The sequence below is a fragment of the Bombina bombina genome, chromosome 7 (assembly GCF_027579735.1).
Source record: "Bombina bombina isolate aBomBom1 chromosome 7, aBomBom1.pri, whole genome shotgun sequence".
NCBI classification, from domain to species: Eukaryota; Metazoa; Chordata; class Amphibia; order Anura; family Bombinatoridae; genus Bombina; species Bombina bombina.
The window spans coordinates 138,110,091-138,123,099 of NC_069505.1; the positions used below are offsets into that span (position 1 = coordinate 138,110,091).

The 13,009-nt window shown below is 39.7% G+C and overlaps 1 protein-coding gene across 1 annotated transcript in view; it reads right to left on the reverse strand.

Annotated features, from left to right (window-relative positions):
• RAPSN (receptor associated protein of the synapse) overlaps positions 1 to 13,009 on the reverse strand; it is a 184,138-nt gene that overhangs the window by 32,141 nt on the left and 138,988 nt on the right. Inside the window, exons 5-6 of the mRNA XM_053720344.1 lie at positions 11,765 to 11,887; positions 700 to 753 (exon numbers count right to left, since the gene is read on the reverse strand). Coding sequence (XP_053576319.1) covers positions 700 to 753; positions 11,765 to 11,887 — 177 coding nt within the window. The remainder of the gene's footprint in view (positions 1 to 699; positions 754 to 11,764; positions 11,888 to 13,009) is intronic.

Here is a 13,009-nt window from a genome sequence, read left to right on the forward strand (position 1 = left end):
TCTGTCCCAAAAAGCAGCTCTAGTAATGGCTCTTGGACTCTCGCCACCTTTATAAAAGAAATTATGATTTATTTTTATATTATAAATTGTATTTATTTCTCTTTAGTGTAGCCCCCCCTGTAAAATCACCATTTTCTGTAACTTAGGGTCCCCCTCCTGCCAATATTGTTACATAATATAGGGCCCCATATCTTAATCTTGCTTTATAACTTTTTCATAGTGTAGGGAACCCAACCCTCCCATCCCCCTCCTCTGCTGGGCTGCCCACCCACCTCCTCCCCTCCCACTTGGCACCAACAGAGGATTGTTATAGAGAAAGGCACAGACAGGTACTACCATCAAAACCAGTACACCGGGCAAAGTACTGTGTGATGCAGTACTTACGTCCATATGGCGCAAGGGATTAAACAATCCCACAGGTCTAATGCTTCTTCCTCCTAATCCCAGAGCCCACAGAGGAAGTATAGCCCTGACCAAGAACATTTAGTTCCTATGCTCCACAGATCCCTGGCTTAATAATAATGCTACATTTAACTAGAAGATCTGTAGGCAGCATTGGAAGTGATGAGTATTCAGCATGAGAAGATTGTTAGTGATTGGTGCTCAGTGTGACAGTGGTGTGAGCAATGCAGTGTAAGAAGAGTGCAATAGAGTAAGTGTAGTGTAAATGATAGGTACTTTTGTCTCTGTATTACTCACCTTGTTGCCTATTTCTTCTGCCAGTTCCTGGGCTTTCTGGAGTCCATCCAGTGCCTGCATATTAAACATGTGTGAGACGGAATAAGCAGCCAGTGACTATGTAATTCACATATCTATAACTGAATAAGACATACAGAGATAGAAACAAGCAGTACAGCAACCTCATCCATGGTACTGACAGACACCCAGCTAAACATACAGATACATTAATAGCGACAGCCCTTTAGCAAATCTATGGAGCAGACAAAGTAGCTTCAGTCAGAGTATAACATATATACAGTACTCATACATAAATTATATCAATAGATAGGACAGGGGTCTCAGTTAACACAATCTTGGACAACAAGCAGTTTCACACTTAAAGGGACATGGAACTCAATTGTATTCTTTTATGCTTCAGATAGCGCATACATATTCAAAGACTCACTATTTACTCCAATTATCAACTGTATTTCTGTCTCTAGCTATCCTTTATTGAAGAAGCAGGAAAGCACTATCTGGAGGTAGCTGAACCCATCGTTAATCCAATGACAAGAGGCATATAAGTGCAGCCACTAATCAGCAGCTAGCTCCTTGCTCCTGAGCCTACATAGGTATACTTTTCAACAAATGATACCAAAAGAAGTAAGCAAATTATATAATAGAAGTAAATTGGAAAATTGTTTAAAATTTTATTCTCTGTCTAAATCATGAAAGAAAAAAAAATAATTTATGTAAGAATTTACCTGATAAATTCATTTCTTTCATATTGGCAAGAATCCATGAGCTAGTGACGTATGGGATATACAATCCTACCAGGAGGGGCAAAGTTTCCCAAACCTCAAAATGCCTATAAATACACCCCTCACCACACCCACAATTCAGTTTAATGAATAGCCAAGTAGTGGGGTGATAAAGAAAGGAGTAAAAAGCATCAACAAAGGAATTTGGAAATAATTGTGCTTTATACACAAAAATCATAGCCACCATAAAAAAGGGTGGGCCTCATGGACTCTTGCCAATATGAAAGAAATTAATTTATCAGGTAAGTTCTTACATAAATTATGTTTTATTTCATGTAATTGGCAAGAGTCCATGAGCTAGTGACGTATGGGATATCAATACCCAAGATGTGGAACTTCCATGCAAGAGTCACTAGAGAGGGAGGGATACAAATAAAAACAGCCATATTCTGCTAAAAAAATATTCCACAACCCAAAAAATAAGTTTATTCTCATAATGAAAAGAAAAACTTAAAACATCAGCAGAAGAATCAAACTGAAACAGCTGCCTGAAGAACTTTTCTTCCAAATACTGCTTCAGAAGAAGCAAATACATCAAAACGGTAGAATTTAGTAAATGTATGCAAAAAGGACCAAGTTGCCGCTTTGCAAATCTGATCAACTGAAGCTTCATTCTTATAAGCCCACGAAGTGGAGACTGATCTAGTAGAATGAGCTGTAATTCTCTGAGGCGGGGCCTGACCCGACTCCAAATAAGCTTGATGAATCAAAAGCTTTAACCAAGAAGCCAAGGAAATAGCAGAGGCCTTCAGACCTTTCCTAGGACCAGAAAATATAACAATTAGACTAGAAGTCTTGCTGAAATCTTTAGTAGCTTCAACATAATATTTCAAAGCTCTTACCACATCCAAAGAATGTAAGGATCTTTCCAAAGAATTCTTAGGATTAGGACACAAGGAAGGAGCAACAATTTCTCTACTAATGTTGTTAGAATTCACAACCTTAGGTAAAAATTTAAATGAAGTCCGCAAAACCGCCTTATCCTGATGAAAAATCAGAAAAGGAGATTCACAAGAAAGAGCAGATAATTCAGAAACTGTTCTAGCAGAAGAGGAAGCCAAAAGGAACAACACTTTCCAAGAAAGTAGTTTTATGTTCAAAGAATGCATAGGCTCAAATGGAGGAGCCTGTAATGCCCTCAAAACCAAATTAAGACTCCAAGGAGGAGAGATTGATTTAATGACAGGCTTAATACGAACTAAAGCCTGTACAAAACAGTGAATATCAGGAAGTTTAGCAATCTTTCTGTGAATAAAACAGAAAGAGCAGAGATTTGTCCCTTCAAGGAACTTGCAGACAAACCCTTATCCAAACCATGAATCGGAATATGAAGGTATACATCCTGCAAGTCCATTGTGGACCTAAAATGTCCTTGCTGCCATTGGAATATTCTTATCCCTTTTAATTGGGCATTAATTGCCATGATTGTATTGCTTACTCTTTTTGTTCTGTACGATTGGCTCGTACAGTTGTTGTATCTTTTATTCTGTAGCTACAAAAAACTAATAAAAATTACTAAAGTAAAAAAATGTCCTTGCTGAATAAAAGGCAGAACAGTCCTTAAAGTCACCATTTGAAAGTTGGTACTTTTACATAACGATTCAAAATTTTCAGATCCAGAATTGGTCTGAAAGAAATTTCCTTCTTTGGGACAATGAATAGATTTGAATAAAACCCCAGACCTTGTTCCTGAAAAGGAACTGGCATGACTACCCCTGAAACTCCAGGTCTGAAACACACTTCAGAAAAGCCTTAGCTTTAACTGGATTTGCTGGGATGCGTGAGAGAAAAAAAATCTTCTCACAGGAGGACTTACTCAGAATCCTATTCAATACCCCTGAGAGACAATACTCTGAAACCATTGATTTTGGACAGAATTTATCCAAACATCCTTGAAAAAAACCTTAATCTGCCCCCTACCAGCTGAGCTGGAAAGAGAGTCGCACCTTCATGCGGATTTAGGAGCTGGCTTTTGTTTTTTTAAATGGGTTGGATTTATTCCATTTAATGAAGGTTTCCAATTGGAAACAGATTCCATAGGGAAGGATTAGGTTTTTGTTCCTTATTTGACAAAAAGAACGAAAACGATTAGAAGCTTTATATTTACCCTTAGGTCTCTTATTACCTTGGAAAGAAAGAGATAGCAATCTAGACTTAAAAAGTCATATCAGCATTCCAAGATTTAAGCCTCAAAAACTCTTTTATCTAAAAATAGCTAAAGACAGATCTAACATCAATCTTGATGATATCAAAAAATGGCATCAGAACTGATTAGTATGTTGCAGTAAGCGAACAATGCTAGATAAATCAGAATCCAATTCTTGTTGCGCTAATTCTCCAACAAAAATGTTGATACAGCTGCAACATCAGCCAAATAAATTGCAGGCCTGAGACGGCCTGAATATAAATAAGCTTTCCTTAGATAAGATACAAGTTTCCTATCTAAAGGAACTTAAGTACTGTCTTCCATAGGAATAGAGGTACGTTCAGCAAGAGTAGAAATAGCCCCATGAATTTTGAGGATCTTTTCCCAAAACTCTATAGAAATTGCTGGTAAAAGGATACAATTGTTAAACCTTGAAGAAGGAATAAAAGAAGTACCCGGCTTATTCCATTCCTTAGAAATCATATCAGAAATAGCATCAGGAACAACCACAGGAGGTTTAAAAACAGAATTTACTAGTTCTAATATCAAGAGGACGAGTTTCCACAATATCCAAAATAATTAACACTTCTTAACAAAGAACGAAAATACTTCATTTTAAATAAATAAGTAGATTTGTTAGTGTCAATATCTGAGGAAGGATCTTCTGAATCAGATAGATCCTCATCAGAGGAGGATAATTCATTATGTTGTCGGTCATTTGAAATTTCATCAACCTTATGAGAAGTTTTAAAAGACTTTTATATTAATTAGAAGGCAGAATAGCAGACAAAGCCTTCTGAATAGAATCAGTAGCAAATTCTTTAAATTTCATAGGTATAACATGTACATTAAAAGTTGAAGGAACAACAACAGGCAATGTACTATTTACTGATGGACACAATATCTGCATGTAAAAGTTTATCATGATAACCAATACAATGACATTCGGAAATATAATGCACTTAGCTTTAGTAGAACCGACATCAGGCAGCAAAGTTCCAACAGATACTTCTGAGGCAGGATCAGATTGAGACATCTTGCAAAATGTAAAATAAAAAACAACATATAAAGCAAAATTTGTCAATTTCCTTATATGACAGTTTCAGGAATGGGAAAAAAATGCAAACAGCATAGCCCTCTGACATAGAAAAAGGCAAGAGGCAAATAGCAATGGGGTATCAAATTAATGAAAAAATTTGGCGCCAAGTATGACGCACAACGTAACTGAAAATGTTTTGGCGCCAACAACATCCGGAAATGACACACTCGCGTCACTAACAACGCAACCCTGTGTAAGGAACTCGGCGTCAACTACAACGCCAGAAATGACAAACTTGCGGCAACGGACGTACTTTCGCGCCAAAAAATTATTGCGCCAAGAATGACGCAATAAAATCTAGCATTTGGCGCACCCGCGGGCCTAATCATGCCAGCAAATTGCAAGAAAAATGTAGTCAATTTGAAAAAAAGTCTAAACCCGAGGTAAGAAAAAATATTTCTTAATATGTTAATTTTTCCCAACTATGAATCTGACAGTCTGCAAAAGGAAATACATGAACCTGACTCATGGCAAATATAAGTACAATACATATATTTAGAACTTTATATAAATGCATAAAGTGCCAAACCATAGCTGGGGTGTGTTAGGTAATAAAAAACATACTTACCAAAAAGACACCCATCCACATATAGCAGATAGCCAAACCAGTACTGAAACCGTTATCAGTAGAGGTAATGGAATATGAGAGTATATCGTCGATCTGAAAAGGGAGGTAGGAGATTAATCTCTATGACCGATAACAGAGAACCTATGAAATAGATCCCCGTTAGGAAGACCATTGCATTCAATAGGTGATACTCCCTTCACATCCCTCTGACATTCGCTGTACTCTGAGAGGAATCGGGCTTCAAAATGAGAATCGCATATCAACGTAGAAATCTAAGCACAAACTTACTTCACCACCTCCATAGGAGTCAAAGTTTGTAAAAACTGAATTGTGGGTGTGGTGAGGGGTGTATTTATATGCATTTGAGGTTTGGGAAACTTTGCCCCTCCTGGTAGGATTGTATATCCCATACGTCACTAGCTCGTGGACTCTTGTCAATTACATGAAAGAAACCTCCATTACTAGGGCAAGGCAACCCTTAACATATACAATGATCCTATGCAGAATGTGCAGCCCCAGTATTAAATTAGATGTAACACATATATAGATTCAATACTTCAGTAGTGCCATGCTTACCATAACCTATATGCACATGCATTACCTGCAGCAGCACTGCCAGCATAGAAATAAATCATAGACAGATGTGCTGTAGCTGTGCCAACCTACCCTTGATACAGATAAAGGTATTATATAGCTGCTATATAGTATACACCATCTACAAGAAGGTAACAGCCTGCCCCTCACACATATACAGACACTATACACCATATACAACAAGGTTCCAGCCTGCCCCTTACACATATACAGACACTATACACCATATACAACAAGGTTCCAGCCTGCCCCTTACACATATACAGACACTATACACAACAAGGTGCCAGCCTGTCCCTTACACATATACAGATACTATGCACCATATACAACAAGGTGCCAACCTCCCCCTTACACATATACAGATACAATATACAACAAGGTTCCAGCCTGTCCCTTACACATATACAGATACTATACACAACAAGGTGCCAGCCTGACCCTTACACATATACAGACACTGACTATACACCATATACAACAAGGTGCCAGCCTTCCCCTTACACATATAGACACTATATACCATATACAACAAGGTTCCAGCCTGCCCCTTACACATATACAGACACTATACACCATATACAACAAGGTTCCTGGCTAGCCTGCCACATACACAGACACTATACACAACAAGGTTCCAGCTTGTCCCTTACACATATACAGACACTATACACCATATACAACAAGGTGCCAGCCTGACCCTTACACATATACAGACACTATACACCATATACAACAAGGTGCCAGCCTGTCCTTTACACATATACAGATACTATACACCATCTACAATAAGGTTCTAGTCTGCCTCTTACACATATACAGACACTATACACAACAAGGTGCCAGCCTCCATCTTACACACAGGGGCGGACTGATCAGCCGGGCAAATAGGGCCTGGCCCGGGGGCCCAGCATGTCAGGGGGCCCACAAATGGCATTTCCATGGCTCCTGGTGTGCTGCTTAAGTTTGGGTTGACAGCTGCCCTATCATTTACTAAGAACTTAAGTGTGGGTTTAGTGGGGGCCCAAGACCCAGAGTGGGGGCCTTGTGCCTGGATGTGGGGTTTGTTGCTGGGGGTCAATAGGGTGTGGCGGGGCCCTGTCGGGGGTTTGTCACTGTGAGGGCCATGGAGTATGGGATCTGGCCCTAGTGGGGACCTGAGGCGCAGGGCAGGGAAGCTACCATGTTCATTTGCATACATTTTTATACATTTGGGTCAGTGTGAGACAGGGGCCCTTCCTTAATTTTTGCCCGGGGCCCTGATCGGTCTCAGTCCACCCCTGCTTACACATATACAGATACTATATGCAACAAGGTGCCAGTCTGACCATTACACATATACAGACACTATACATCATATAAATCAAGGTGCCAGCCTTCCCCTTAAACATATACAGACACTATATACCATATACAACAAGGTTCCAGCCTGCCCCTTACACATATACAGACACTATACACAACAAGGTGCCAGCCTGTCCCTTACACATATACAGACACTATACACCATATACAACAAGCTGCCAGCCTTCAACTTACACATATACAGATACTATACACCATCTACAACAAGGTTCCAGCCTGCCCCTTTCACATATACAGACACTATACACAATATACAACAAGGTGCCAGCCTTACCCTTACACATATACATACACTATACACCATATACAACAAGGTGCCAGCCTGTCCCATACACATATACAGATACTATACACCATCTACAATAAGGTTCCAGTCTGCCTCTTACACATAAACAGACACTATACACAAGGTGCCAGCCTCCCCCTTACACATATACAGATACTATACACAACAAGGTGCCAGCCTCCCCCTTACACATATACAGATACTATACACAACAAGGTGCACAACAAGGTGCCAGCCTGACCCTTACACATATGCAGACACTATACATCATATACAACAAGGTGCCAGCCTTCCCCTTACACATATACAGACACTATATACCATATACAACAAGGTTCCAGCCTGCCCCTTACACATATACAGACACTATACACAACAAGGTGCCAGCCTGTCCCTTACACATATACAGACACTATACACCATATACAACAAGGTGCCAGCCTGTCCCTTACATATATACAGATACTATACACAACAGGTGCCAGCCTGACCCTTACACATATACAGACACTATACACAACGTGCCAGCCTCCCCCTTACACATATACAGAACAAGGTACCAGCCTTCCCCTTACACATATTCAGACACTATATACCATATACAGCAAGGTTCCAGCCTGCCCCTTACACATATACAGACACTATACACCATATACAGCAAGGTGCCAGCCTCCCCCTTATACATATACAGATACTATACACAACAAGGTGCCAGTCTGACCCTTACACATATACAGACACTATACACCATATACAACAAGATTCCAAACAACCCCTTACACATATAAAGACACTATATACCATATACAACAAGATTCCAAACAACCCCTTACACATATAAAGACACTATATACCATATACAACAAGGTTCCAGCCTGCCCCTTACACATATACAGACACTATACACAACAAGGTGCCACCATGTCCCTTACACATATACAGAAACTATACACCATATACAACAAGGTGCCAGCCTTCTCCTTACACATATACATATACTATACACCATCTACAATAAGGTTCCATTCTGCCTCTTACACATATACAGACACTATACACAAGGTGCCAGCCTCCCCCCTTACACATATACAGATACTATACAGAACAAGGTGCCAGCCTGACCCTTACAGATATACAGACACTATACACCATATACAAGGTTCCAGCCTGCCCCTTCCACATATACAGACACTATACACCATATACAACAAGGTACCAGCCTTACCCTTACACATATACAGACACTATATACCATATACAACAAGGTTCCAGCCTGTCCCTTACACATACACAGACACTATACACTATACACTATATACAACAAGGTGCCAGCCTCCCCCTTACACATATACAGATACTATACACCATCTACAATAAGGTTCCAGTCTGCCTCTTACACATATACAGACACTATACACAACAAGGTGCCAGCCTCCCCCTTTCACATATCTAGATACTATACACAACAAGGTGCCAGCCTGACCCTTACACATATGCAGACACTATACACCATATACAACAAGGTGCCAGCCTTCCCCTTATACATATTCAGACACTATATACCATATACAACAAGGTTCCAGCCTGCCCCTTACACATATACAGACACTATACACTATACACAACAAGGTGCCAGTCTGTCCCTTACACATATACAGACACCATACACCATATACAACAAGGTGCCAGCCTTCTCCTTACACATATACAGATACTATACACCATCTACAATAAGGTTCCATTCTGCCTCTTACACATATACAGACACTATACACCATATACAACAAGGTGCAAGCCTCCCCCTTACATATATACCGATATTATACACAACAAGGTGCCAGCCTGACCCTTACACATATACAGACACTATACACCATATACAACAAGGTGCCAGCCTTCTCCTTACACATATACAGATACTATACACCATCTACAATAAGGTTCCATTCTGCCTCTTACACATATACAGACACTATACACCATATAAAACAAGGTGCCAGCCTTACCCTTACACATATACAGACACTATATACCATATACAACAAGGTTCCAGCCTGTCCCTTACACATACACAGACACTATACACTATACACTATATACAACAAGGTGCCAGCCTCCCCCTTACACATATACAGATACTATACACCATCTACAATAAGGTTCCAGTCTGCCTCTTACACATATACAGACACTATACACAACAAGGTGCCAGCCTCCCCCTTTCACATATCTAGATACTATACACAACAAGGTGCCAGCCTGACCCTTACACATATGCAGACACTATACACCATATACAACAAGGTGCCAGCCTTCCCCTTATACATATTCAGACACTATATACCATATACAACAAGGTTCCAGCCTGCCCCTTACACATATACAGACACTATACACTATACACAACAAGGTGCCAGTCTGTCCCTTACACATATACAGACACCATACACCATATACAACAAGGTGCCAGCCTTCTCCTTACACATATACAGATACTATACACCATCTACAATAAGGTTCCATTCTGCCTCTTACACATATACAGACACTATACACCATATACAACAAGGTGCAAGCCTCCCCCTTACATATATACAGATATTATACACAACAAGGTGCCAGCCTGACCCTTACACATATACAGACACTATACACCATATACAACAAGGTGCCAGCCTTCTCCTTACACATATACAGATACTATACACCATCTACAATAAGGTTCCATTCTGCCTCTTACACATATACAGACACTATACACCATATACAACAAGGTGCAAGCCTCCCCCTTATATATATACAGATACTATACAGAACAAGGTGCCAGCCTGACCCTTACACATATACAGATACTATACAGAACAAGGTGCCAGCCTGACCCTTACACATATACAGACACTATACACCATATACAACAAGGTGCCAGCCTTCCCCTTACACATATTCAGACACTATATACCATATACAATAAGGTTCCAGCCTGCCCCTTACACATATACAGACACTATACACCATATACAACAAGGTGCCAGCCTCACCCTTATACATATACAGATACTATACACAACAAGGTGCCAGCCTGACCCTTACACATATGCAGACACTATACACCATATACAACAAGGTGCTAGCCTTCTCCTTACACATATACAGAAGCTATACACCATATGCAACAAGGTTCCAGCCTACCCCTTACACATATACAGACACTATACATCATATACAACAAGGTTCCCGCCTACCCCTTACACATATACAGATACTATACATCATATACAACAAGGTTCCAGCCTACCCCTTACACATATACAGACACTATACATCATATACAACAAGGTTCCAGCCTACCCCTTACACATATACAGACACTATACATCATATACAACAAGGTTCCAGCCTACCCCTTACACATATACAGACACTATACACCATATACAACAAGGTGCCAGCCTGCCCCTTACACATACACAGACACTTTATACCATAAACAACAAGGTGCCAGCCTGCCCCTTACACATATACAGATACTATGCACCATATACAACAAGGTTCCAGCCTACCCCTTACACATATACAGATACTATACACCATATACAACAAGGTGCCAGCCTGACCCTTACACATTTACAGACACTATACACCATATACAACAAAGTGCCAGCCTGACCCTTACACATATACAGACACTATACACAACAAGGTGCCAGCCTGCCCCTTACACATATACAGACACAATATACAACAAGGTGCCTGCCTCCCCCTTACACATATACAGATACTATATACCATATACAAAAAGGTTCCAGCCTGCCCCTTACACATACACAGACACTTTATACCATATACAACAAGGTTCCAGTCTGCCCCTTACACATATACAGACACTATACATATTACACCATACACAACAAGGTGCCAGCCTGCCCCTTACACATATACAGACACTATACATATTACACCATATACAACAAGGTGCCAGCCTTCCCCTTACACATATACAGACACTATACATATTACACCATATACAACAAGGTGCCAGCCTGCCCCTTACACATATACAGACACTATACATATTACACCATATACAACAAGGTGCCAGCCTGCCCCTTACACATATACAGACACTATACATATTACACCATATACAACAAGGTGATAGACTGCCCCTTTTATAAATACAGATGTTATACAGAATAGACTAATAATATATTATTGAGACAGTCACCTTATCCATTTCCTTCTGGTGAAGCCAGCACTTTGACACTCCCAGTAGCACATTGGTCTGGCCAAGACGGTTCCCAATTTCGGTCATAATGCTCATAGATGAGTCGTAGCGAGGAATTGCTTTCTGAAAATGAGAGACATGAAGAACACAATAAAACAACAAATAAGGCCCATGTAAGGAGATTCTTGCATGCATAATGTTTGTGGTTGTATTGTAAGAAACAAACTGTGCACTGTGTAATCCCTATCTGCCACATGCCAACATTACACCTCAGATCAACATACAGGAGGACATAAAACTCATGCTGTGCATTAATAAGCTCTGCAATACAATTGTTAAACACTGTCATTTTATTAGCACAATTAAATGGCTAATCAGGAGCCATTAAGGGATACACCACTTAAAGGGACAGTCTACACCAGCAAGTTTATTGTTTAAAAAGATAGAAAATCCCTTTATTACCCAGTTTTTCATAACCAACACAGTTATATTAATAAACTATTTACCTGTGTGATTACCTTGTAGCTAAGCCTCTGCAGAACGCCCCCATATTTTAGTTCTTATGATAGACTTGCATTTTAGCCAATCAGTGCTGACTCCTAGATTACTCCACAGGGGTTAGCACAATGTTATCTATATGGAACACATGAACTAACGCCCTCTAGTTGTGAAAAACTGTCAAAATGCATTCAGATAAGAGGCAGCCTTCCAAAGCTAAGAGATTAGCATATAAGCCTACCTAGGTTTAGCTTTCAACTAAGAATACTAAAAGAACAAAGCAAAATTGGTGATAAAAGTAAATGGGAAAGTTGTTTAAAATGACATGCCCTATCTGAATCATGAAAGTTTATTTTTAACTAGACTGTCCCTTTAAGAAGTCTAGTGGATTTCCCTATCTCTTTTGCTCTGGTCAATTATGATCAGAGGTGAAGAAGTTTGTGCACTGAGCTAACCAATCACTATGTAGAATGTTGTGTCCTCAGGTAAATTTCTACATACTGATGCAGGCACCTCATTCTCTCTGGAGAGAGTGGAACAAGCACCTTCCAAATTTATTTAGAAGCCGGCAAAATACATAATGAATGTGTATTACAATGATGTTTATTTACCTTAATTAAAAATGTATCAGGAGATTAAATATCAAATGAAATATCTCTTTAAGAGCATGCTGAGATCCCAGAACATCTGAGGGTAATTATTTGATAGGATTTTGAAATGTCTATTTTTCTAGTCCATATATATTAT